At 47.3% G+C, this 27,712-nt stretch overlaps 1 protein-coding gene across 4 annotated transcripts in view; it reads right to left on the bottom strand.

The window, feature by feature from the left end:
* SNX24 (sorting nexin 24) overlaps positions 1 to 27,712 on the bottom strand; it is a 147,181-nt gene that overhangs the window by 64,816 nt on the left and 54,653 nt on the right. For 3 of the 4 annotated variants that reach the window (XM_073344835.1, XM_073344836.2, XM_073344837.1), the window contains exon 2: positions 2,549 to 2,632. The exons of the other annotated variant lie outside the window; for it this stretch is intronic. In XM_073344835.1, the coding sequence (XP_073200936.1) occupies positions 2,549 to 2,632 (84 nt within the window). The remainder of the gene's footprint in view (positions 1 to 2,548; positions 2,633 to 27,712) is intronic. 4 annotated transcript variants of the gene reach the window in all.

Below are 27,712 nucleotides of genomic sequence, written 5' to 3'. Positions count from 1 at the left end.
TCCTAGTGGCCAAACTGGGGTGAACTGAACCAAAGACCATTTGGGAAAGTCATTCCACTGGGAGGGAATGGGAAAGGATGTTTCTACCTACGTCTGGTTTTGTGAGGTGTGCCAAAGAGTAGGAAAACCCCAAGACAGGTCAAAGACCCTCTCCAGCCGCTCCCCATCATCAAGGTTCCATTTCAGTGAGTAGCTGTGGATATTCTGGGTCCTTTTCCAAAAAAGACACCCAGAGGAAAGCAGTATGACCTGACTTTCATGGATTTTGCCACCCGATGGCCAGAAGCAATAGCTCTTAGCAACACCACGGCTAAAAGTGTGTGCCAGGCACTAACAGACATTCTTGCCAGAGTATGTTGGCCCTCCGACATCCTTACAGACGCAGGAACTAATTTTCTGGCAGGAACTATGGAAAGCCTTTGGGAAGTTCACGGGGTGAATCACTTGGTTGCCAACTCTTACCCCATGAAACAAAAAATCTGGTGGAGAAGTTTAATGGAACTTTGGGGGGCATGATATGTAAATTCGTAAATGAGCACTCCAATGATTGGGACCTAGTGTTGCAGCAGTTGCTTTTTGCCTACAGAGCTGTACCACATCCCAGCTTAGGGTTTTCACCATTTGAACTTCTATATGGCTGCAAGGTTAAGGGGCCATTACAGTTGGTGAAGCAGCAATGGGAGGGGTTTACACCTTCTCCAGGAACTAACATTCTGGACTTTGTAACCAACCTACAAAACACCCTCCGAACTTCTTTAGTTCTTGCTAAAGAAAACCTAAAAGATGCTCAAAAAGAGCAAAAAACCTGGTATGATAAACATGCCAGAGAGCGATCCTTCCAAGATCAGGTCATGGTCTTGAAGGCGCTCCAGGCCCATAAAATGGAAGCGTCGTGGGAAGGTCCATTCATGGTCCAAGAGCATCTGGGAGCTGTTAATTATCTCATAGCATTCCCCACCTCAAACCAAAAGCCTAAGGTGTACCATATTAATTCTCTAAAGCCCTTTCATTCCAGAGAATTAAAGGTTTGTCAGTTTACAGCCCAGGGAGGAGATGAGGGGGAGCAACAGCTCAGTGGTTTGAGCATTGGCCTGCTAAACCCAGGGTTGTGAGTTCAATCCTGGAGGGGGCCATTTAGGGATTTGGGGCAAAAATTGGGGATTGGTCCTGCTTTGAGCAGGGGGTTGGACTAGATGACTTCCTGAGGTCCCTTCCAACCCTGATATTCTATGATGCTGAGTGGTCTGAAGGTGTCTACTCTGAAGGGAAAAGTGATGGTGGCGTGAAAGAGGTGAACCTCTCCATGACCCTTGGGTGTATGCAGCGACAGCAGATCAAGGAGCTGTGGACTAGCTATGTGCTGACGTTCTCAGCCACCCCAGGACTGACTGAACGGGCATACCACTCCATTGACACAGGTAACGCTCACCCAATTAGAGCCGAACCTTATCGGGTGTCTCCTCAAGCTAAAACTGCTATACAACGGGAGATCCAGGATATGCTACAGATGGGTGTAATCCGCCCCTCTGGCAGTGCATGGGCATCTCCAGTGGTTCTAGTTCCCAAACCAGATGGGGAGATACGTTTTTGCATGTACTACCGTAAGCTAAATGCTGTAACTCGCCCAGACAACTATCCAATGCCACGCACAGATGAACTATTGGAGAAACTGGGATGGGCCCAATTCATCTCTACCTTGGACTTAACCAAGGGGTACTGGCAGGTACCGCTAGATGAATCTGCCAAGGAAAGATCAGCCTTCACCACACATCTCGGGCTGTATGAATTTAATGTGCTCCCTTTCGGGCTGCGAAATGCACCCACCACCTTCCAAAAACTTGTAGATGGTCTCCTCGTGGGATTGGGAGAATATGCAGTCGCCTACCTTGACGACGTGGCCGTATTTTCGGATTCCTGGGCAGAACACCTGGAACATCTACGAAAAGTCTTTGAGCGCACAAAAGAGGCAAGACTAACTGTTAAGGCTAAGAAGTGTCAAATAGGCCTAAACAGAGTGACGTACCTTGGACATCAGGTGGGTCAAGGAACTATCAACCCCATACAGGCCAAAGTGGATGCTATCCAAAAGTGGCCTGTCCCAAAGTCAAAGAAACAGGTCCAATCCTTCTTAGGCTTGGCTGGATATTACAGGCGATTTGTACCACAATACAGCCAAATTGCCACCCCACTGACAGACCTAACCAAAAAGAAACAGCCAAATGCAGTTCAGTGGACTGAAGAGTGTCAGAAGGCCTTTAACCAGCTTTAAGCGACACTCATGTCTGACCCTGTGCTAAGGGCCCCAGATTTTGACAATCCGTTCCTGGTAACCACATATGCATCCAAGCGTGTTGTGGGAGCATTTTTAATGCAGGAAGGACCGGATCAAGAATTCCATCCTGTCGTGTTTCTCAGCAAGGAGAAAGAGTTCAGAGTGGGGAGGGAACCCTAACAGACACCTTCAAAAGAAATGAAACAAACATCAACTAAGGTAACCTGAAGTTATATCAACAAAGTTACACACCTAGAAAGGAGAGAGATAATTTACCTTTTTATGGAGGGCATGAAATTCACTATACCTCTTTTCGACAAAATGTTTTCTTCCACTCATCAGCACCTCTATCTTAAAGACCTGTAAAAATATCAATTAAAAAGAGATTAATTTCATCCACTCAAAACATTCAGTCATCTAACACATTAATTTTGTGACCATGATGTATTTCATTCCTTTAATTACAGTAGCTGATCCCCCAAAATCCAGAAGACTCAGGAGACACTGGAGTACAACATTGATTAATGAGGACTCTGACTAAATGCTCTACTAATAAGTTTGTTCAGCAAACACATTTAAAGGCAATTAAGCTTTGGATTTTTTTTTAATCTTTAGCTTTTATTATACAATAATAATCCCTTATAGAAATTATTTCACTGAAGGGAGAAGAAAACAAAATGGCAATGAAAACATAAACAGAACAAATACAGGGATTTTGTTTCTCTCTCTCATACAATGCTGCATAGTAACTGCCACACATATGTACAATATGTTCCTCATGACAGAAGTAGTATGCCTTCTACAACAGAAGAGAAATAAATGTGAACAGTACATTGTAGGTTAATTTCTTCCTAACCTGCATATTCATCTCTAATCTCAGCTGGGCTTGTTCTACTGTTTACACCATGGAAAAAAATGTGGTAAAGGCTCGTTTTCTTTGCATGATACGTATGACAGCTGTTGCTGCTGCCTGTGGAAGGTTGAAAGGCCAGACAAAGAAGCTCTCTCGATCCACTAATTAGTGGCGACCACATGACATTTGCTTGATTCTCAGGTCACTGGATCAAGTTCTGAGGGCAAGTGATGAGAAATATTTTGAAATGCTTGTGAAAACATGGTCTATTAAACGAAGACAAGATCAGTCAAAAAGCAATGTAAAGAGGGGTGTCTGCTGTTTCCAGCAGTTCTTACACTTGTTCTGTTTTGCTTAGGAAATACTGGAAGTAATTATTCCCAGGATGGTGAGAGGCTATACAAAAGAACAGTATATTACATAAGGACCCAGATTTTGGCCCACTCTACTGTCCTTTAAAATGAGTTTGGAAACACTGTTCACACTCAGATCCAGATAAAATGATTTCTACCAGGAGTCTGGCCAGATAGCATGGCTCAGACTAAGCTATTCAGGAGTGAGTTGGAACCCATTTTTCAGTGTATGGTGGGTTCTCTGCTAGAACATGTTTTTTAAACATGATTCAAATATGCAATGATTTTCACTGGTTGCCCAAACATGTTAAAAACCAATTTAGTTAGAATCTTACTGAAGCCATGTTAAACATGGGCTTTAATTTGGTTTGAGCCATAATATGAATAGATCCAGAGTGAAGACAATATTTAGCAGGGTAACTTCACTATATACAGATCTTCATTAATACCAGAATTAGTTTGTACAATATAATCCATTGAAACAATTTGGGATTTCATTCTATTTCACTATAACAGGAATTTTACTATATCCAAGTCACTTTGAGCAGCTTAACCCATTTTTTGGCTACCAGAAACTCTGTCCCCAGAAATTATTTGCTCCTTGCAAAGCTTCAAGACATCAGCAGACATATTTTACAAATTCACAGCTGTAAATGAAATGATATGTATGGAGAAAGGTTTTAAAAGATCAACTTAAAGTTAGCTGCTAATTTAACATATTTTTAATGTCTAAGCTATAAACACTGTAACTTTTAAAATGAGCAGTAGCTGGAAGGGAAATCCTGTCTATATAATGTGCGTGTAAGTCAATTTCAATTAATTGCACCACTTCACCAAAGTAGCATTTCTTTCAGAGAGCATTCCAGAAATACAAGAGACAAAATGCTTTTGAATATGCAGAAAATGAATCATCTTTAGATCTGAAGAACTCTGGAGAATTAAGTGGCTGAGAAAACTGGATACTGGAATATGAACCTGACCAGTTCGGTAGTGATCAAAAGTCATTACCTTTTAATTGCTGTGGTGATCTGTGTAAAATTAATTGATAGTCTCCATTCAGTTTGGAGTGACTCATGTCTATGTCACACACACGCAAAATATTGTCTCATTTGGCATGCTGGTTAGCAGCCTCAACACATAAACTAAGGAAGGAATGAACATGAAGACTAAACAACACTCCACGTGCGGGTTGAGACACATTGGTGGGGAAGTTTAAGCTGCTGCTCCCTGGGCACTACAAGTCCCCAGGGCTGTCCATCAGACAATTTTCATGAGAATTACAAATTCACGTAAGTCAAGTTTTGCCCTCAGTCACACACATGCAACTTCAGTGAAGTAAATCTGTTTCCCTTTGAAGTCAGTAGAGTTGAATGGTTCTTGCAGGAGGTCAAATTTTGACCCAAGGTGGGGGCGAAAAGGAAATGAAAAGCTCTGGGCAGGCTGTTTTTTCAGTGCATATATCTATTTTATCGCCAACTGATCTATGTTTCAGAACTAGTTTATGAACTATGTAAATAGTTCCAGGGCCCCAGAATTGGTATTTCATTTTTAAGCTCAGATTTTCTCACCAGGGAAGAAACAGGAACGTTTTAATAACTATGCATATAATTATTGGGAATCAAGGAGGCAGCATCCATCAGTTGCAGAACAGAGTAGCTGGTAGCTTTCACAGAGGCTATAAGAGATTTGCCTCAATGGTGTCTGTCCATGATGCTGCTGCCATTTCTACTACAATGAAATCTGCTGCCTTCACATCATCTGTTACTTACACCAATATGCAGGCTTCAATCATAGAATATCAGGGTTGGAAGGGACCTCAGGAGGCCATCCAGTCCAACCCCCTGCTCAAAGCAGGACCAATCCCCAATTAAATCATCCCAGCCAGGGCTTTGTCAAGCCTGACCTTAAAAACTTCTAAGGAAGGAGATTCTACCACCTCCCTAGGTAACGCATTCCAGTGTTTCACCACCCTCCTAGCGAAAAAGTTTTTCCTAATATTCAACCTAAACCTCCCCCACTGCAACTTGAGACCATTACTCCTTGTCCTGTCCTCTTCTACCACTGAGAATAGTCTAGAACCATCCTCTCTGGAACCACCTCTCAGGTAGTTGAAAGCAGCTATCAAATCCCCCCTCATTCTTCTCTTCTGCAGACTAAACAATCCCAGTTCCCTCAGCCTCTCCTCATAAGTCGTGTTCCAGACCCCTAATCATTTTTGTTGTCCTTCGCTGGACTCTCTCCAATTTATCCACATCCTTCTTGTAGTGTGGGGCCCAAAACTGGACATAGGACTCCAGATGAGGTCTCACTAGTGTCGAATAGAGGGGAACGATCACGTCCCTCGATCTGCTCGCTATGCCCCTACTTATACATCCCAAAATGCCACTGGCCTTCTTGGCAACAAGGGCACACTGCTGACTCATATCCAGCTTCTCGTCCACTGTCACCCCTAGGTCCTTTTCCGCAGAACTGCTGCCTAGCCATTCGGTCCCTAGTCTGTAGCTGTGCATTGGGTTCTTCCGTCCTAAGTGCAGGACCCTGCACTTATCCTTATTGAACCTCATCAGATTTCTTTTGGCCCAATCCTCCAATTTGTCTAGGTCCCTCTGTATCCTATTCCTGCCCTCTAGCGTATCTACCACTCCTCCTAGTTTAGTATCATCCGCAAATTTGCTGAGGGTGCAATCCACACCATCCTCCAGATCATTTATGAAGATATTGAACAAAACCGGCCCCAGGACCGACCCCTGGGGCACTCCACTTGACACCGGCTGCCATCTAGACACGGAGCCGTTGAGCCCGACAATCTAGCCAACTTTCTACCCACCTTATAGTGCATTCATCCAGCCTGGGCCCAGAGTGGGGGGCTTCCTTCCCTCTCGTGGTCTTCCACCCTTGCGACTTACCTGGTGGCCCAGAGCGAGGGGGCTTCATCGACTCTCAAGGTCTGTCACCCCCTCGAGTTACCTGGTGCCACGCCCAGTGTCACCAACAATTCCCTCCTCTGAAAGCACCCAACAAGAGGGACAGGCTGTGGGGTGGACAATCCGGGGGGGGGGGCACGTGCACCCACGTGTGAAAGAACCCTTCTAAGGTGGTGGTGTTTGCAGCAGCAATGGCTGGGGCCCCTTACTCTCTCTCCATCAAAGGGTCAAACAAAGGAAACCGGACGGGGACACCAAGCAGAGAACCTCGGACAGTGCCCACCACTCCTCAAAAGCATCAAGAGAGTCGGTGGACACCGCCCAGAGGAACTCCGCTCAGATAAGTGAACGGACCGAGGATCGGAAAACGGCCCCACAGTCACAGGAAACTCCATTGGCCAACCTCCTCTCTCTGGTTTTATAGATGGCCGTTTTAGCCAGGGCCAGGAGGAGGTTAACTAGGAGATCCCGCAACTTTGTGAGGCCACGAATGGGGAGTGCATAAATAAAAAAGTGAGGGTAAAAATGCAACCAGAAACGTAATAAAAGATTTGTGAGGAGCCGGAACAGGGGCTGCAGCCTGGCGCACTCCAAATATACGTGTGCCAGGGTTTCCCTCACACCACAAAAGGGACAAGTATCTGGGATTGGGTTGAAACGCGCCAAGTACGTGCCCGTGCTCACAGCTCCATGAAGGAGCCGCCAACTGATGTCCCCGACGGGCCTCGGAACCAAGGTGGAATATAGGCTGGCCCACCGGGGCTGCTCACCCTCCAGAGGTGGCAGAAGGTCTTGCCACTTTGTGTCAGGGCAGGACACTAGGGTGAGGGCCTGAAGGGTGTAGAGCACGAGCTTGTATAGATGTTTCCTTGGCACGGTTTGGAAGCATACCGGCTGCAGTTCATACAGCCGGCTCGCAGTAAAGGGGTGAGGGGATCGATTGGGTCTGCGGGGCAGGGGTCCAATTAAAAGGTCTGGCGGGCCTGGGGAAGAGAGTGGGCGCGCCTGCCCTTGAGCAGGACCCGGTCGAGGTAAGCTCGAGCAGTGGGCGGCAAAGCAGCCATCACCTCCTGAAGTACGCGCCGGGGAATACTGAGGTCTGGAGAGCCCCATGTGCTGAGCAAGCATCAGGGGGTCCAGCCAGTCTCCCCGGTCTTAGTTCAGGAGGTCTCCGACTCTCGTGACTTCTGCCAGGATCAAGCTCTGGCGCACCGACCGGGACTCCGCCACCTGCACACGGAACTGGGTGTTGTGTAGGGGCTCTGCGAGGAGATCTGCCCCCTCGGTGGCCGCCACGGACCTGGTCATTAAAAACAGTTTCCTAGTCCAGAGGAGGTCCTGGTAGAAGACCGGCAGCCCGGAGAGGTCTCGCGGAAGACCTCCCAGACGGAGATAAAAGAGCTGCCGGTCGTATCGGAGCCCTCGGATGCGGCGCAGGGTGGCGTGTGCCAGTATGCTCCACACCGAACTGCCTGCACCATAGAGGAGCCTCTGTAGGGCCTGGAGGCAGAAGATGCGGACCTGAGTATGCAGACACTTCATCTACCCCGAAGGAAGGAGGACAGCGCCTGAAGAACCCCTACAGGGGCCCAGTGCATTCCTCACCAAAAGAACCCCAGAATCGATGTTTCGAGGTTGGTCAGGAAACCCGCAGCCAGGACCAGGGTGTTGAGCCGGTACCAGAGCATAGACAGGACTAGTTGATTAAGCACCAGCACTTTCCCTCAGAGGGAGAGACATCAGAGTAGTCCCGTCCATTTCCGGAGCCGCTCTGTCACCCCGCCCTCTAAATTTTCTCAGTTCTCCAGCAGAGAGGGATGCGTGGCAGAAAGGTAAACGCCGAGGTAGAGCAGCGGACCTGCGCTCCACCGGACGGTCTGAAGTGCGGGTGGGAGGGAGCTCGCCTGCCGCCAGTCTCCTACCGCCAAGCCAGAGCTCTTGACCCATTTGACTCGGGCGGAGGAGGCTGCTGAATAGATGGCCTGGCAAGCCTCCACCCACGCCACGTCGCCCGGGTCCTGGACCACGAGGAGCACGTCATCAGCGTACGCCAACAGGACCAGCCGCAGCTCCGGCTCCCGCAGCACCAACCCGGTCAACCTCCTGCGGAGGAGACAGAGGAAGGGCTCGATAGCCAGAGCGTATAGCTGGCCCGAGAGGGGGCACCCCTACCGTACTCCTGGCCCGAAGCTGACCGGTTCGGTCAGGGTCCAGTTGAGCTTAACCAGACACTCTGCACAAGCGTACAGCACCCAGAGAAAACCCACAAACTGGGGTCTGAAGCCAAACGCCTGCAGAGTGCTCAGGAGGTACCCGTGGTCCACCCTATCGAACGCCTTCTCCTGATCTAGGGACAGGAGGGCGAACGACGGACCATCTCTACACCCGAATTCCAAAAGGTCCCGAACCAGAAATAGGTTATCAAAGATACTGCGGTCTGGGACAGTGTAGGTCTGGTCTGGTCGGATCACGTCTGCCAGCACAGACCCTAGCCGCAACGAGTTTGCTTTCGCTACGATTTTGTAGTCCGTGCTGAGGAGCGAGAGGGGACGCCAATTTCATAAATCGCGGAGGTCCCCCTTCTTCGGCAATAAGGCGAGCACAGCTCGCGTGCACGAAAGAGGGAGGACCCTGCTCTGCAGAGACTCGGTCCAGGCTCTGGCTCTCCCGCACATCTCCGCCGGTTCCGTGAGGGGGGTGCAGTCTTCTGCCAGGAGGTAGGTGACGTGTTTTTTGGCCCCCGCTCGTTTTCTCCAGGGCATAGAAGAAGCAGGAGCCGTAATCCATCTCTCGAAGGAGGCGGATGTGGGATCGAACAAAGGCGCCCCGGCTCGATGGTCCTCGAGGGCCCGGAGCTCCTCCTGCTTCTCCCGGCACGCTCCGCAGAGGAGCGGGTCCTCGGGGCTGGCGGCCAGACGCCTCTCCAGCTCTAAGACCTCCCGTTCCAACTGCTCTATTGCCGCATTTCTCCGTCGGCTGGTGCCTCAGGTGTAGTCGCGGCAGAAAAGCCAGGCGCGCACCTTCCCCAGGTCCCACCATCGCCGCGCCGAGGGAAAGGCACGCAACTGACCTCGCCAGGCCAGCCAGAATTCCTGGAAGGACGTCAAGAAGCCCTCATCTTCCAACAGGCTGTTGTTAAAATGCCAGTAGGCTGGCCCCGGCCTTTCCACACGGAGGGAGGCTGTCACGGTGGCTAGGTGATGGTCAGAAAATGGGGCCAGCCGAATGCTGGAGGAGTGGGCTCGTGAGAGATGGAAGCGTGATAAATTAAATGCGATCCAACCGGGAGTGGCTCGACCGACGGGCTTCCACCTGGACAAAGGTGAACATGGAAGTGTCATCCGGGTGGTGATCATGCCAGAGAGTGATGTTCGACTATCTCCCGGAGGGTGTCCGCGGCGGCCGGGCTCTGCTCGGTCCCCGAGCAGTCCCGCTCCTTGAGGGTGGTATTAAAATCCCCTCCCAGGACCAGGCACTCATGAGAATCTAAGGTGCCGAGGAAGGCGGACGCCTGCTGATAGAATTGCAGCTGCTCCAGGCCCAATGTCGGGGCATAGTCGTTAACGAGGTTAACCACGAGCCCCTCCATACGGACCCGGAGATGCAGCAGGCGACCCGGCACAGCCTCAGCGACCCCTAGCACCTCGGACCTAAGGTTGGGGGAGAACAGGGTCACCACTCCAGCCTGCCAAACTGTGGAATGGCTAAAGTAGACCCTGTCCCCCGACTCCAGCCGCCAACTGTCTTTGGCGGTCGGATCCACATGGGTCTCCTGCAGGAAAACCACAGAGTACCCTCCCTCCCAAAGGAAGGAGAGCACCTGGGACCTGCGGGGAGCCATCCTACAACCCCGGGTGTTCAACGTTGCGATGGTGAGAAGTGTCATGGGGAGGGCCGGGGGGATCCTCACTGGCAGGAACGCTCGCATCCCCCAGCGGGCCGCGCAACAGTCCTTGACCCGTCCCATAGGTGAGTAATTGGTCACGGAAGACGTGGACCCGCCAGTAGGCTGTGGCACCCTGCTTCCCGGTCCCTTTACGGCCCTTATGGCCCGGAGGATTTTAAAAAAGTCCCCTCATCGCTGGACAGTAAGCTGTACCTTGTTGCGGGAGCTATGGACATCCTCTAAAAACTTCCACAGTTCTCCTCGCAGCTCATGGGGGGGTGGGGTTACAGTTTCCCGGTTGTTCCCCGGTGGGCCCTTGGTGCCGCCCCGTGGCCCACTAAAATGGGTAAGCAGGGTGCGGACCCCCGACGGGGTGCCTGATGGGCTGGAGCTTCTAAGCCCGCCTCAAGCTCTGGGGCGATAGGGGGTGGTGGAGGGAAAATAGCAGCCCCTAATGGGTCGGGGCAGGAAAACACAAAGGCCGCTCCCTGGGGGTCATCAGTTGGAAAAGGGAAGGAGACAGCTCTGGTGGTGGCAATAACATCACAGGAGGTAGACTGGATAGGGGTAGGGGCAGGGGCAGGGCAGAGGCAAGGTTCTGGGTTTTGGGAGGCAAGCAGCTGGATGGTGGCACCTCCCGATCAGGCTCGAGGGTTAAGGGGGTGGGGAGGGAGCTCTCAGTGATACTGGGTGTGGGCTCTATGGTAGATTTAGCACCCACAGCACCAGGAGGTGGATTATCTTCTGTTGGACACCTGCCTGGGAAGGAAGTCGATTGCTCCGCACCAACGGGGGGTGCCCCTGGCGACTCGTGTCCCGGCCGCGTGGCGCCGGCTGTCACCTGAGCAGGCTCGGTGGTCATCAGCGGGGTGCCATCAGCGGCTGGGTCGATGTAGGAGTCCAGAGGCTCCTCGGAGGTGGGAGCAGAAGCAGCAGTTAGGGGGAGGGAGCATGGGGAAAAGAGGGGTGGAGTGAGGTCGCCCAAATTGAGGTTTGCTGGCAAAAGGTCGTCCTCCCCCTGGGTGACCGGGGTCAGATCTAGGGCCTCGATCTCCTCAAACATGGAGGAGAGGACACTTTCCACCGCCCCGGGGTTCTCCCCGCTGGCACCCGCCACGACTGTTACCCCGGGATTCACGTGGGCTTCGGGTAGTGTCAGGCAGAAGGGGCTTCCTCGAGGGTCTCGGAGGGGAGGGTCTCCCGTGGAGGGGAGACACTACCTTCCAGTGCTACCACGTCTTTCCCGGCTGACACTGGTGGATGGGATGCACTCGTGGGCAAAGTGGAAGGTTTGGCATCAGTGCATTGGTCTTCCAGGGGGCCTCCGCTTCGGGTAGATGAGGCAGAGCTCGAGCCTTCCGCTTGCCTCGCTTCCCCTGGACTAGGGCCCAGCCCTCCATGGCATCATCTGGGGGCTGGTTAGTAGGGGTCATGTCAGGGGGTAAAGACGATGGCTCAGGGACTTGGGGGGGAACGGTGGGGCGGCATAAGGGAGGGAGGATTCTCCCTGGGGCAGGCTCTCTCCCATGCCTGGTGGTATCTCTGCCACACCCTCCTCCATAGGCCCCGCCAGATTGTCAGCAGCGAGGGCAGGGCTCTCCCACTCGTCTGGGCGTTGTAGGGGAGGTGCCCCTTGGGCCTGTGCAGGAGTAGTGCTGGTCCGAAGAGGAGGGGGGGCAGGTTTGGGTATCGGGTGGCCAGGGGCGTCGGCAATGACGGGGCTGATGTCCTGCTGGGTCTCGGGGATCCCAGGTGCCCCTCCTTGCCGGGCTAAGAGGCGGTCCCTCCGGACATGCCCCGACAGAGGTAGCACCGGGCTTCTCCCGTGGTGAAATACACCCGGTAACGGGCCCCCTGGTGGGGGACTAGGAAGGATCCCTCGAGCGCCTCTCCGTCACGCGCCGCCGATGGCAGTAGAAGCTGCACTTGCCGGCGGAAGGAAAAGATGTGACGGAGGGCACGGTCCTTGCAGCCCAACAGGAGAGGGCTGATAACAGAAACAGGTTTCCCCAGGGTGGAAAGGGCGGGTAGCAGGGCAGCATTGGGGAGAAAAGGAAGGACAGAGGTCAGGACCAGGCTGACGCCCAGGTCCTCCAGCGGCTCTAGGGGGACAAACACCCCCCCACACACTGCCAGGCCCCTCTCCACTGCCTCCTGGGCGGCAGCCTATGATGCTAAGAAGAAAACGACCTTCCCGTACATTTTGGAGGCCACTACAATGGCCGAGGGCCCCACCACCCTCGCCAATGCCCACACGTAGGTCTCCACATGGGGTGAGGCGGGCACCAGGACGCATCGGACACCGTGCTTCCTTGTCATGGTGGGAAAGGGTCCCTGGCCACTATTGATGGTGGCGGAGGCGGTGGGTGGGAGAGATGATGAGGCAGCAGGCGGGGGGGGGCTGCCGCCGCCCAGGCATACATCCTGGGGGCTGAGGGAGGGACACCCGCAGAGCTGGTGGAGGGGGCAGCAGGGAAGGATGCCGTGGTCGGTGGCGGGGCCGCAGCAGTGGGAGTGGCCCCTGCCATGCAGGGCCTGGTGGTTTTAGCGGGTCCCTTCCCCTTCTTCTTGCCCTGGCCTTTCCCGCCAGCTGGGGGGGCTCCCCTAGAGTCTGGGGAGGTGGTGGGCATGGCAGCGGCGGAGGTCACCCCGGTGCCCTCCACTGCCGATGCCCCAGCAGGGGCGGTGGCAGGTGGTTAACAGGAGTTGGGGTCAGGTAAAAAGGGACAGGCTGTGGGATGGAAAGTTCGGGGGGGGGGGGGGGAAGGCGCACATGAACCAACATACGCTTGTCCAGAGAGTCCTGTTTGGTTGGCTGGTGCTTCTGGCCCACATGGTGGAATCAGGGCGAGCAGCTAAGTCCAGAGGCAGATGTTAAACAGCCAGCAAAGATGGTGGAGGAGGCAGTTGTGAAGATGGTAGTGTGGGGGTTGGGAGGACACAGATGGATCGGGGGGTAGCTCCGTGCCACACCCCCTGTGTCCCTACAAACACAGTTAAGACACAGTCAAGGCCTCCCCGCACACGAGAGCACAGTTCGAAAGTTACTCAGTCTTGGGCCCCCTCCACGGCAATTTGTAGATTCCCCGGGCGGTGTTCCTCCGGTAGACGGCTTTTTCCTTATCTGTTCCAGGCTTTCTTTTTTGCAGCTGCAACATTCCAGGGATGCCAGAGCAGATGATAAGAAATTTTCTCGGCCAGAGATGGGTCCGCAAACAAACAGCAAGCGGCTGGGTCTGGGGGCTGGGTCCCTTCACTCCCCCACTCCGGGGAGCGGGCCAGCAGGTGCCCCCTCTCTCAGGGCGGGTTTCAGCTGGAGCAGCAGCAGCGTCCAAGGGCGGGGAAGGGCGGTAACAGCCAGCCGGCAGCTGGCCAACACTCTAGGAACAGCAGAAAAACAACAAAAAGAAAAGAAAGGGGGGAGAGTGTCTGGCCCGGTCGGGGAGGGGAAGCTGAAAGCAGGGGCAAAAAGCAAGGAAAGCCCAGGCCCAGAGGGCAGCAGCAGGAGAGGACTAGAAGGGAACCTTCTTCCCTGTAGAGGGAAGGAAGTTTGCTATAAATTAATTAAAGCACCTGAAGCCAATTAAAGCACCTGAAGCCAGTCACATGATAAAACCCCCCTGCTTCAATCAGACAAGAGGAGGAGTTGAAGTAGAGTGGATTGGTGTGGGAGCAGAGAGCAGTTTGGAGGAGTTGAAGCAGAGTGGATTGGTGTTGGAGCAGAGAGCACTCTGCTTCAACTCCTCCAAACTGGATTGGCATTGGAGCAAAGAGCAGTTCGGAGGAGTTGAAACAGAATGGATTGGTGTTGGAGCAGAGAGCAGTTTGAAGGGAAGCAGAGAAGAGTTTGGAGAAGTGCTGCGGTGGGCTAAGAAGACCAAGACCCTAGGTAAAGGGACACCTGGTTTGTGCAGAGGGAGGGCTGGAAGCCCCACAAGCTGAAGGGCAGGAGAGGGAAGTAGCCCAGGGGAAGGAACCGCTAGTTCTATACCTAAGGCCCCTGGGCTGGGACCCGGAGGAGAGGGCAGACCCGGGTCCCTCCCTCTCCACTCCCCTCCTTCTCCACTCCCCTCCTCTAGGACACTAGTGGGGCAGTTAATACCCCAGTTCAGGGGCAAGAAACAGTGCCCTGAACCCCCACCCAAGAAGAGAAAGCGTGAGACCCATCATAGTAGTGCCGGCAATTTGCCACAGTAGTCAAATGTAGGAGTATATAAAAGTTTTCATCCTGCTTCCATAAATGTCTTAACAATCCCCAAATGTTTACAAGTTAAATATTTTGCTTAAATGTAAAATAAAGTTTGAGCAAAGCAGCCCATAAAGCAGAAATGAATCTGAATTAATAGAAAAACATATTGTACTTATGAGTATTGATTGTTAAATTACTTCATTGTGGTTGCAGAAGTTCCAATCTTATCTCATCATCATTTACTAGATCACTTCTCACAATCTTAGCACAGAGATGAGTTTTGTGTCACTATTTTCAACAAGGGTCTCGCGATGTATGTGTGTGTGTGTGAGAGAGAAATCTTTGTATAAGGGATCTCCTAACAGACACAAAATACCTAGTGAATATAGACAAGTCTGACAATTTAACTGAGCAATTGCAGGCACTGACAGAAAAACAAAGTGAGGAAACTGGTGCACCTACGTGAAAGTGCCAAAATAAAGAAGGAAGAATTACGGATGAAATTGTAACAGTACGAGGAAATTACTTTTCTATGTAAGAATGTTCACATTCTGTTGACCAGATAACTCTGAACAGACATATCACTTTTTATATGTGCGGTACAGCTAAATGCCCTGAGAATGAAAAATGTAATAATTAATCATGGAGTCAGACAACTAATGCTGCTCTTACAACAGACAGAAATTATACTTACAGTGAATGATCCACATTTAGTCTTGGCTAGGACAATAAGTACAGTAGGTTTACAGTGATGTTACTGTGTCCTTTATTAAATGCACTGGGTGAAAGGCTACCAACCCATAAATTCTGCCACTAAATACAACGTATCCTTTCTCTCTGGTACCACAACAAAAGCCTGCTCAACCATTACCAAAGCTGTTTGCACAGAGCTTAATGCAGGAGTGATTGTCCAACACACTTTAATCTGTGCAAAACGAAGAGCGGGATGAACAGCACAATACTAGCAACTCCTTCTATATACTGCTCCCATCTAAATCAATGGGACTGGAACAAGGATCAGAGGTCTGTACTTTAACTTAAGAATATAAGAATGGCCATGCTGGGTTAGACCAAAAGTCCATCCAGCTGAGTATGCTGTCTACCGACAGTGGCCAATACCAGGTGCCCCAGAGGGAGTGAACCTAACAAGAAATGCGCAAGTGATTTCTCTCCTCCCATCCATCTCCACCCTCTGACAAACAAAGGCTAGGGACACCATTCCTTACCCATCCTGGTTAATAACCATTAATGGAGTTAACCTCCACGAATTTATTCAGTTCTCTTTTAAACCCTGTTATAGTCCTAGCCTTCAGAACCTCCTCAGGCAAGGAGTTCTACAGGTTGATTGTGTGCTGTGTGAAGAAGAGCTTTCTTTTATTTGTTTTAAACCTGCTGCCCATTAATTTCATTCGGTGGCCCCTAGTTCTTATATTATGGGAACACGTAAATAACTTTTCCTTATTCACTTTCTCCACACCGCTCATGATTTTATATACCTCTATCATATCCCCCCTTAGTCTCCTCTTTTCCAAGCTGAAAAATCCTAGCATCTTTAATCTCTCCTCATATGGGACCCGTTCCAAACCCCTAATTATTTTAGTTGCCCTTCTCTGAACCTTTTCTAATGCCAGTATATGTTTTTTGAGATGAGGAGAACACATCTATACGCAGTATTCAAGATGTGGGCGTACCATGGATTTATATAATGGCAATAAGATATTCTCCATCTTATTCTCTATCCTTTTTTCTTTTCTTTTTTTTTTTTAAACCTTGGACAAGTTGTCCAAGGTAAAAAAAAAAATCCAACTCAGCTTTTTACATAAAATTGTTTACAAAAGTTGAGACAAACGGACTGATACAAACTGAACCGTATAGGTTAAAAGAACTGTGATGAGACATCTTCCAGGCTCCTGGTAACAAGTAATGGGTTGATAGGACAGTGAGCTAAAAGATTCCAGAAATGGGAGAAAGTGTTTAAAGCTGAAAGCATCAAAAAGCGTTTTAATTGGTTCATGTTAATGCTAAATGGCTGTCACATTTTTGGACATTGTTTATTTGGGTGTCACTGAAATGGAGTGGCAGGGGGGACAGCTGGACTGGAAGGAGAAAACGCCACCTTTCCATCTCTTCTTGGACCCTGGGATCTACCTTGACACCTTTGGGTCTTTATCATCCTTGATCCTGAAAGGCATCCTGACCAGACTTGGCCAGAGAGAGGAAACTGATGACATCGTCAAATAGTTGCAAAATGAAACTTAGGTTCCTGTACTTACACCCACCTATCCCACCCCTGTGACTTTTTCCTTCCCCGTCATATTTCTTCTCTTTCCTTTTCTCTTTTTTGCCTTCTGTCTAACAACAGTCTGGTTTAGCCAGACAAGACGGCATCCTTTGCAGCACTGCTGTGAGCCTGTGACCACTGAGGCTGCTAAAAGAAATGCCCTAAACCAGAGGTTTTCAACCATTTTCTTTCTGAGCCCCCTCACCCAAACATGTGATAAAAGCTCCACGGCCCGCTTGTACCACAATAACTGATTTTCTGCATATAAAAGCCAGGGCTGGCATTAGGAGGTAGCTAGCAGGGCATTTGCCTGGGGCCCCATACCCTGGGGGCCCACACGAAGCTACATTGCTCAGGCTGTAGCACCAGGCAGCAGGGCTCAGTGACCTGGGCTTCTGACCCATGTGGTAGGGCTTTGGCTTTCTGCCCTGGGCCCCAGAGAGTCTAATGCTGGCCCTGCTTGGATGCTCCCCTGAAATCTGCTTGAGGCCCCCTAGGGGAACCCGGATCCCTGGCTGAGAACCACTGCCCTAAACAGCATGAGATTGTTTACCAGGCCCCATAGAGGCTGGTATGACCAAACACGATACCCATGTTTCTCCAGCAGTGATGGTGCTGACTTTTAATTGCAACAGTGACAGAAGCTCCATTTTCTATCTTTGATTTTCTTTTCTTTCCCGTTTTGTGTGCGTTTGTCTTTTTATCTTCAAGGAAATGGGACTGGACTTCTACAACAGCAAAACAGCAGCAGCAACTACAGCTGCACACCATCTCAACTAACTTCTTTTCTTTTCCCCCAAAAGGACAGTTAATACCAATTGCCCACCAAGGGTTTTTCCCTCTACAAACTTTCTACAGCTAAAGGAAAGGGAATAAAGTACATTCTTAATCTTACTTAAACAATTTGAAATATGAAGTATTAACTGTTTTTCCTTTTTTCCCTGTATCTTTAATAAAAAGCTAAAATGATTGTTAATCATTGGTTGTTACAATACGAGTGAACAAGAGATAAGTGTGGTTTTGCATCAGGTTAACTATGCACCAGTGAACATGAGTTTTATTTACATATTATCCCTTGTTCGGCCAGAGACACCCCCTTTTCCACACAACAGGAGGAGACATGGACAGGTTGGAGGGGTTAGCAGGTCATTAAAAATGTTACTGTTTCATAACAAATTCTATTTAGTTTTGGTGCAAGGAAATACACTGTTTGAGACAGAAATTTTAGTTGTCCAAGATAAGGAAATATAGAGGTATTATACACATATCTAAATTGCACAATATTTTTAAGTTTGAATCATTTATACACTTCATATGATTTGTATAATATATACTTTAATACTTTATAAACTATATAAACTTATACAAACAACCTTTCAGTAGAGGGACAGACTTGTAGCATCCTGGTTTAGAATTTGTACAAGATGAGGAGAGTTGTACAAAAACCAGAAGCACTGAGGAGAAATTTACAAAAGTCATATTTCTATTAAATGAGAAACAAAACATAGGACTGAGCTTACCAATGCTATTTAACGTATGACTTACAGAAATAAATACATCCCTTTAAAAGTCTCAGCATGCCTGACAGGCTTTTTGACTGAGGAATAGCTAATGCATTCAGCTCTCAAGCAGCTCAACCTTAAACCTTTGTCATGGCCATATGGAAGAAATTCCAGAACAAATGAAATGGCAGCCACGGTCCATGAAGCACTAATAGGATTTCCACATGTTTAGTGTTTCATTAATGTTCAGACAATGGCACCTTTTCTCTGGTTCAGTTGGACTATGCTCACTGCAAGACCAGGGTGCGTGGGTGGAGCCAGAGTTGGTTTTATATCTAGACTGCATTTCACTGATCCTGGAGCAAACCAGGGCTGATCCAATCATCAGCATAAATAACAGCAGTTCCATGGCTGCTCTAGCATGTACCTAGCTGCACATAGGTACACCACCCAGTACAATAGGTCCTGGTCCAAAACTGGGGCTCCTAGGCACAACAGTAATACAAATAAATAATCACACAGGTACAACAGCTGTTTTTTTGGGTGGGTTAAATACTTATTACTATTTGCATTAGGTATTTTTATTATGGTATTGCTTTGTCCAGAATCAAAACACAAGGAGGTATATCACAGAAAACTGTTCTGTTAATTCATGGAAAATAAATATATTCAAATCGCTCCCAAGTCTATGAAGCAATCCATGGACATTGATCAGGAGGAACATTCTTATTATTTCTAACAATATAATACATTAATTTTGTCATTAACTCTAAATCCAACAAGAAGGCTTTGTTGTCTTTAAAATTCCCTCAACAAATCCTACTATCATAATGCTATCCTGACTGAAATTCTGTGATAAGAATGTGTTAAGATATTCTGGCATTTAAAACATTCACAAATATGTCTTCTACTTCAAATCTCAATTTAAAACCCACTTCTTTTATTTAACCTTCAGGTCACTGATCTAAGACTCCTACACTCACCTATAATTTTGTATTCACTCTAAATTCGACTGTAATTTCTTTAAGGCAGGGACCTGTCTAAAAAGTGTTTTGTAAAGTACCTTATACGCCAATGGTGCAATAAAATAGTTATGGATATTCTTTGTATCATGCTTTTTCCAATATCAACTTCCTCATCCACAAAACAGACTGGCACCTGCAGTGATTATGTACAAAAGAAACAGGACTCTGGGGCAATCTTTGTAAAGATGGCCTTTGAGAGAAAGAGGTAGAACAATATATGTTCCTTGTGGTATCCCAGAGACATTAATTCTCATTAAGCAGGAAACTGTAGGGAGTCTCCTGTGGAACTACCATTGTTACTGCATGAAGAAGGCAGTTGGCATAGAAGAGCCAGCACTCACGCTTTTTTCCCCCCACTCACTTTCACCAATCTTTTTCAAACACACGCTTCATAAATCCCATAGGAACTTCTCTGTCATTTCCTGAAAAATAACTTACTTGGCTCTCCTAATTACAAAGCTTCTCCTTGCCAAGGTAATGCAGACTATGGAAATACAGCCAAACTAAGATGCTACAAGATCTGACACTTTTGCTGTTTTTCTTTATGAGAAGCACAAATGTTGCACAGATGCCTTCTGTTTAAAATCCAGTTGACACTGCAGTCACCTTTTTGTCAAGATCCTTAGAACCAAATGTAAACAACAATAATAATGAATAAGCTGAGAATATAGGTCTCAAAGTGCTTTTAGAGTAAGGATTCTAAATTCTGTATTACAAATTGAGCAGGTGAGGCAAACACTGAACTCTTGTTTGGAATAATTCCCAAATTATTCCTGTGGTTAAATTGCTCTGATGATAGGATTGCCAGGCGTCTGGTTTTTGATCGGAATGCACGGCCGACCGGGCGGTTAAAAATCCGGTCAACGACACAGCAGGGGCCTGGGGCTAAGGCAGGCTCCCTGCCTGCTCTAGCTCCGCGCAGCTCCTAGGTCCTTGCACTCCCTAGGCACATGGGCAGCCAGGGAGGCTCCACGCACTGCCCCGCCTTGGGTGCTGGCTCCACAGCTCCCACTGGCCAGGAACCGTGACCAATGTGAGCAGCAGGGGCAGCGCCTGCAGGCACGAGGGTAACATGTGGAGCCTCTCTGGCCACCAATGCACTTAGGGGCTGCAGGGACCTGGCGGCCGCTTCCTGGGAACCGCAATAAGTGCTGCTAGGACCCCAATCACCTGCCCTGGTCCTGAGTCCCCTCCTTCACCCCAAACCCCTCATCCCTGGCCCCACCCCTGAATGCACACCCCCAGCTGGAGCCTGCACTCTGAACCCCTCAGCTCCAGCTCCACCCCAGAGCCCGCACCAGAGCCCTCCAACCCGGTGAAAATGAGTGAGGGTGGGAGACAGCAAGCGATGGAGGGAGGGGGATGCAGTGAGCATCAGAAAAGGGACGGGGCAGAGGTGTTCAGTGTTGTACAATTAGAAAGTTGGCAACCCTATCTGATGAGAGATACTAAAAGTATGCATCTTGCAATACTCTCATAATGATCTTCAAAATGATGTAAATGTCTGTGGAAAATAATGAACTATTTCAGAGCCAAGTGACATAGAACAGAAAAACATCTGTTCATTCCTTTGTGGCTTTATGAATAACCAGTACAACTTCAAATTTAAAGAAATGCCCTTTCAAAGAGTTACTCACTTCTGCCTCTTCCAAGCCCTACTATACTCAGATCTACAATGACACAGCAATCTTCACTTAGGTCCGTCAGAAGTAGTGATAGGCAGGGTTTATTTCAAATTGTACAGAAACCAATTTCAGATGATGTTTATTGAATTAACAGATTGAGAGGTCTTCTACTTTTCTGATGCGTGTGCTGATTTTATTAGTTATCCCATTTCAAAACAACAGATTACAGGTATTTCCAAACGGGATTTCTCTGCCCATTTAGCCAGTATGCATTTTGCTTTTCTTAAAACTCAGTACATAATGAGTAAGATAAATAATAGCATCATAACTTCAGATAAATGTTTTTCCAAATCAGACCTCAGTTACAGCAATTTATGAAAATCAATTCCAGCTAGGCAGACCCCTGAAAGTGAGTTACACAGATTTCAGATACACTCTCTTGTTGGCCACTACTATTCTATTCTATTCTATTCTCAGTGCTGATTACTGTGGTAGCTGAACATTTTCCAGTAGTGCATTAAATGATGTGATTAACAATTGTCCTATGTTTGTTCTCTCCCTCCCTCCCTCCCTCCCTAAGAGGAGAAATGTGTGCAGTGGAGTATCTTGTTTTAGTAAGATGGGAGGTGTTTTTGTTTGTTTTTATTTTGCTCTGTATTTTGTTAGCTTGTTTTTTAATATACGTTAATATGTAATTAGAGAAGCCAAGATCAAAGAAGTGCATCTTGCGCTTGGAGTGCAAGGTGGTGAGATCTGTGATTATCCTTAGTTCCTTGGGGAGTTCATTCCATGGTTTCAGAACAAAACCCCAAGGAAGTTCCATTTCCTACACAGATGAGATTTACCCTTATTGTAAAGAGTTGAAGAAAGACTTCCGGGCATCAAACCCAGTCAGGCCTGCTGAGTATTTATGGTTGATACCCAGGGCGCTGTTGCCCTGGGCATGGGATTCCACCCCACAACAGGTGAAGGCAAGAGGCCTACCACCAGGATGGGTGCACTTAGAGAGACCAGAGAGGAGTCAAATGTGCAGCAGACTCGCCCTGCAACTAAGACACTCATGTTATTTCATTTACTCAAAATCTGCCATGGTAGATTCAATGGTACCTACTGATGACCTTTTTGAAGGCTATGAGCGGCTATGTTGCATTTTTCTAAATGAGACCCTGGCAACATCACCTGACCTTGCTGTTTACAAACTTCCAGTTTCTGTGCCACTAGGGAACTTTTGGAATGTCTAGGAGATTTCCAGCAGTCAAGTATAAGAAAAACACTTGCTCTGGTCCAATTAGTGTCTCCATGATGCAAAATGGGATTCCCTGAAGCTAGCTGGGTGAAGTATGGGTACTCTCATTGTAGTCAGAAGTACTCTTTTGTTTCCAGACCATCTGACTTGTCTTTTCCTCACTTTGGACAGTTTGATGACTTTTTGGAAACTCTCTAGATTAGACTGTCAAGGATTTTGCTAAGCAAGGGTGCTCAGTTTTTTTCAACAAAAAATTCTGAATTGCATCAACTTTACATTCCTTTACTAGAGTTTATGTAAGTGCAGTGTTCTCATCATGTGTTTTAAATCCTGCTGAACTAAACAACAATTAGTTTCCTCTATTAGAGAGGAAGAAGATCAAGAACATTCTACATATATCATGATAGGCTTCTGACCAAGTCAGAGCCCTCAAGTAAAGTTCAGGTCCAAGTGATTCAGTGCACAGCAGATGAAAGTCACAGGCGGGTTCATGTATGTAATTCACAAAGGATATTAAGATGTGTTTTAGGAACTTCTTCCAGTAACGGTACCATCCTCTCTTTTCATAGACGAAGGAAAGCAGAAAGCAGTACTTTACGTGGTACTGCATCTTCTGGCCATTAGAGTGCTAGCTTTGCTGCCATCTTTAGAAATATTTCAAGGGAATTGTTTTGACTTCAGTGCCCAGAAATCTGGAGGAGCTCAACCAGTACTTGAACTCCATTAGCTAAATCCATTCTTGACGCTTCTGGGCAAAGTCTGCACAGACAGCAATTTTTTAAAAAAATCAGTAAATCCCAGAATCTTTACCACCTCAGTGGATTTACAGTGCTCTTACCTCTATGCTTCTGTGAATCCGTGTAATTAAAATACTTGATGTTTCCACTGGGGTCTGCCCTTCATCTATAACGTTGTGCCTAGCTCTTTTGGCTTGCATGTGGAACTAGAGCATTTAAAAGATAAAGATGGTAGAGACAAATGTTTTGCAGAAAGAAGGGATTTTCCGTCTCCCGCTCTTGAACAACTGGCTCATATGAGCTCCAGACTAGCTTGAGCAGAGTCGATAGTGAATTGGTCATTATATCTATTTTAATTCATAGGCCTTATGGTTAACACAGTAAGCCCGCTACCTGATTTCATAACCAATAGGCTTGCAGTTGACTAGAAGGTTCTCTGTCTCCTCCCGGAACATAAGCCTTCCTCTTTCCATTTGTGAAACACAATAAATACAAAAACTTAAATAAAGTGAACTAACCTTAAAGATGCATCTGTTGTGACTCACTGATTTTGTACATTTTTTAAAAATTCCCTTCTCATTCTCACCATTTTTTTGCCTCTTTTCCTCTTCATTAGTTTTTTTCTTTCATCTGTCCATCTTCCCTCTGCCGTTCAATCTTTCCTTTGTTTTCCTTCTCATCAACATTTTGCTCCTTTCCTCTTCGAATTTTTCCCTTAGTTCCTCTCTGATTCTCTTTCTTCCTCTTCCCCCATTTTCTATCCTTTCCCTTCTGCCATTCTCTGGCCAAGGGGTGGCTGTGAGGTTGTCAGGAAGGGAAAGAATGGCTCTCCTTTCTGCATGAAAGTGGGAGGAAATGGGCTTCCTCTTTTTTCCTCTGTGCAGGAGCAGGGGAACCATTTGGCGGTTTATCCAGCTTTTCAATCACCTCCAGCAAACACAGCCAGGAGCAAGAGAACCCAATCAGGTGTAGAGGGAAATTGCTGCTTCACTGTGTTCTCCCTTATACCACCAGCCCATAGCCCCCCCCTGTTGCCTTTCCATGTGTGGTGAACTTTGCTGGCCAAATCACCATACAGGTGGTGCAGCAATTCTTCTTGTGTTTGAGCTGTGCTAGAGTGGTATGTCAGCCTGCCAAGAAAAAGTGCGGGTGTCAACCCTCCATATTCCTGTCTAACTGAACACTGAGAGCGGCGTTCTGTGTGCACTAGAACCTTAAGAGATGTTCAAGACAGCTTCATGGATGCACCCATGCATGAACGTTCCAAGCATCGTTTGGCATGAGCTTAAATGCTTTCCCAATTCATTCTGGACCTGGAAGCCACAATGGAGGGGTTGGTGATTGTTCTGACTTGCTGACATGATGGTAAGAGAGAAAGGTAAAAGAACGAGCTGACTAAAGACAACACAAACAAAATAAGGGTTATTTGATGGCAGTATAGTTAATTTGTAATGTGTCCTCCAAAAATAAAACATGAAATTCCCTCATTGCAGTCAACTTTGGGATCTGCAGGAATTGGTTATGACAGTACCAAAAATCAAACTGGGAAAGATTTTTTTAAAATGAGTGCCTAATGTCAGACTCCTAAATCAATATACAGGCATCTAAATATTAATTGAGGCGCTTTACTTTTGGAATCATTTTTGAAAACCTTAGACAAAGTGTATTTTCAGATCCCAGCACTCCTATAAAGGAATAGCATTTTTTCTTTATTATGCCCAAAATAAACACTTGTGTTATACTCTTAGATGCGTATGTACATAATATATTTCCCAGACTTCTTCATTAATACTCTACAGTCTGAATGCTAACAAACCTATGCTAACTGTAGTTTTTCCTTGAGTGTTTTTACTTCTTCAGAATCATTGGGTGAGCAAGCTGGAAGCTACAGGTACTGCAGGTTTATTTCAAAAAAGACGTACAAGAGTACTGCACTTATTCCACATTGCAGTCAGTTTCTCTGCAGATGATTCTATTATATATCCTGAAGCAAGGATTACCTCACATAGCAACACCTACAAGTAGTGCTTTCTGTCATCTCCAGTTGGCTAGGAGACTCCTTCCCATGCTTGTGGATGACGACCTGGCCTCAGTTATTTAGGCCTTTGTCACTTCTTGGTTGGATCACAGCAATGCCATGCACCTGAACACAAAGCTTTCTGTTCTTAGGACATTCCTTCTGGTACAGGATGCTGCATCATGTCTCTTCAGCAATACAGGCTACTCAGAACATTAAACTTGTTCGCTGCTCTCTACACTGGCTTCCCACAGCACACTGAATCAAGGTCTTGGTTCCTAACCAAGATGTCCCATTGCCTGGGCCCAGGTTATCTAAAAGACTATGTGATGCTCTAGGACATACCAGTAGTGCCTTCTCTAACTCCTCTTCATCTTCCAGCATAGGAAGTTTCCCCAGATTCTTTCTTAACACTCAGGATCTGACTAGTGGAGGGGCTTTTTTTTAAAATGCTTTTGTGGGTTTGGAAAACCTTCAGCAATAACATATTGGGAGCAGTCTGGGCTCTTAGCTTCCAGAGTGGAAGACTCATAAGTCTCCCTTTCATCAGTAGGACAAAAGAGCAGACAGGAGGCACACTGTTGTTTTTAGGCACTTTCTTTTTAAGCAATTAACTTGTACAGGCTCTCTGTATTATTTACTTAAATGTTGGTCTGCACTTTGTAATTATGGAATGAATAATCTCTGCTACTAGATAATATCTCCATTCCTCTCTCCTCCATTAGATATCACCGTTCAAGCACTGTTATCTGATTTTTGAACGAGGCGTCTTTACATCAATTGAGTAAAGCCCTGCACCCCACAAAAAGGTTCAATTTGTCAGGTTAATCACTTCTGAGCAACCCAGAGCGGGATAAAGAAATGGCTGCAAAGTGCTGTTCTGTTGTTAGGGGCCAGACAGTCTCATTCTTACTCCCAATACTTGGAAAGGAACCCACCTCTACTGAGGGAAGGTCCTGAAACAGATTACTGGCACAGTGAAGAGAGAAAGCCCCCACTATGGTAAACTAAGTATTTCTTTTCTTTTTTTTTTGGGGGGGGGGGGGGAGGGGAGAGGGAGCGGATTTCAGGGAATAGAATAAATTGAATAAACACTCATTTCCATGACAGTCTTTTGTCAAGGCAGAAGAAACACCGGAAGTTGCATAAATAGCAAGGAGAGTAGCAGGGAAATGGGCCCAAACTATATAACTTCTAATTGGGGAATGGGCCCAAACTATATAACCACCTGTCATTTGTGACTAAGGCCAGGTTTACACTGGGAGCACTTTCCTGGCACAGGAATACCAGTATACTATACCAGTAAAGCACTTACTCCAACCCCCACTGAGTGAGATAAACTATACTGGTATAAGCTCACTTGAGTCATTATAACTACACTAAGGGTTTTTGCCAGCATAGCTATGTCTGTCAGGGATCACCTCTTCACACCCCTCACCAACACAGGCATGCTGGCAGACTGTCATACATAGCGTAGAACTGGCCTAAGAGTGCAAGATGAACTCCATGTTAGTGGAGAATAAGGATTCCGATCCAAGTACAAATGAAGACTGATTTGGTTCCACAAAATGTGAATGTGGTGGAAAGTTAGGAGGGAGGAGAGGGAAAACATTTTCTTATGAATAAGGTATAGAGCCAAAATACAAGGCATATTAAATAGATGGACCAAACTCTCTTCTGGCATAACACCATTGACTTTAGTGGAGTTAATGCCAGCTGAGAATGTGGTGTACACACACACACACCAATCTCCTAGAAAAAGGGAAAATGTGAATGGCTTGTCAGGATTCCAGTGAGTGCAGTTATAATAAGGCCATATTTTCAAAATCAGCTGAAATATTAAAATAATGACTTTGCACTACAGGATGTGCAATTCAAGTGTCATTTCAGCAATTCTATGGTGTGGGAATGAATGCCCTATCAGAGGTATGACCCATCAGAGACTGGTGCACACTTTATAATTTTGAAGACTGCTAAAACTGATTTAGTGAAAATTACTTTAATTTGTAACTGCCCTCCTGAGGTACCTCTACACAGCAATTAAAGACCTGCAGCTGGCCCAAGTCAGCTGATTCAGGCTTGTGGGACTTGGGCTGTGGGAGTGTAAAATTGCTGTGGACATGTTCAGGCCAGGTCTCAGGGTCTGCAGACCCAGCCAAAAACTCTACAAAGCAATTTTTAGCCCTGCAGTCCAAGCCCCACAAACCCAAGTCAGCTGACCCGGGCCAGTCATATTGCAGTGTAGATGTACCCTTGGTGACTCAGCTACAAAGGCAAGTACTGTGTAACTACATGCAAAGATGTAAATTAAATCATGTTAAGTATTGCACCACCACCACATTTCAACATGTAGTTTTAAATATGTTATGATCAGCTCTGATGCTGAATCACTGTTGAAATCAAAGAAAAATGTGCACACAGCTGGCCCAAGTGACAAGCAACAGATGAATGAAAAACTCTGCTGTATGTTTTATTGCTGCCTGTCGCTGGAATTGCAGATAATAAAACACACCCGTCTCTTCAAATGCAAACTGGAAGTGTCAAAGTCAAAAGATAACAGTCATAAGCATAAAATCTTCACCTGCCACATTCTCAAAATAACAAAAACCAAAAGAGACTACTCTATCATAGGTATAAACTACAGGAAAACAAATTAAAAAAATAAGATTGCTTCTTTCAATATGGCTTGAGTTCTCTAAAAATAGTAATGAGAAAAATAAAAACTAGAAAATTTCAAAGGAAGGCCTTGTGAGAAGACAACATCCAAAACGTTCAAAATTAAGTTCCTAAAGTTAGGTTCCT

Source organism: Lepidochelys kempii, chromosome 5 (genome assembly GCF_965140285.1).
Source record: "Lepidochelys kempii isolate rLepKem1 chromosome 5, rLepKem1.hap1, whole genome shotgun sequence".
NCBI classification, from domain to species: Eukaryota; Metazoa; Chordata; order Testudines; family Cheloniidae; genus Lepidochelys; species Lepidochelys kempii.
The sequence above is the reverse complement of the archived record's forward strand: the minus strand, read 5'-3'. Positions and strand labels throughout refer to the sequence as shown.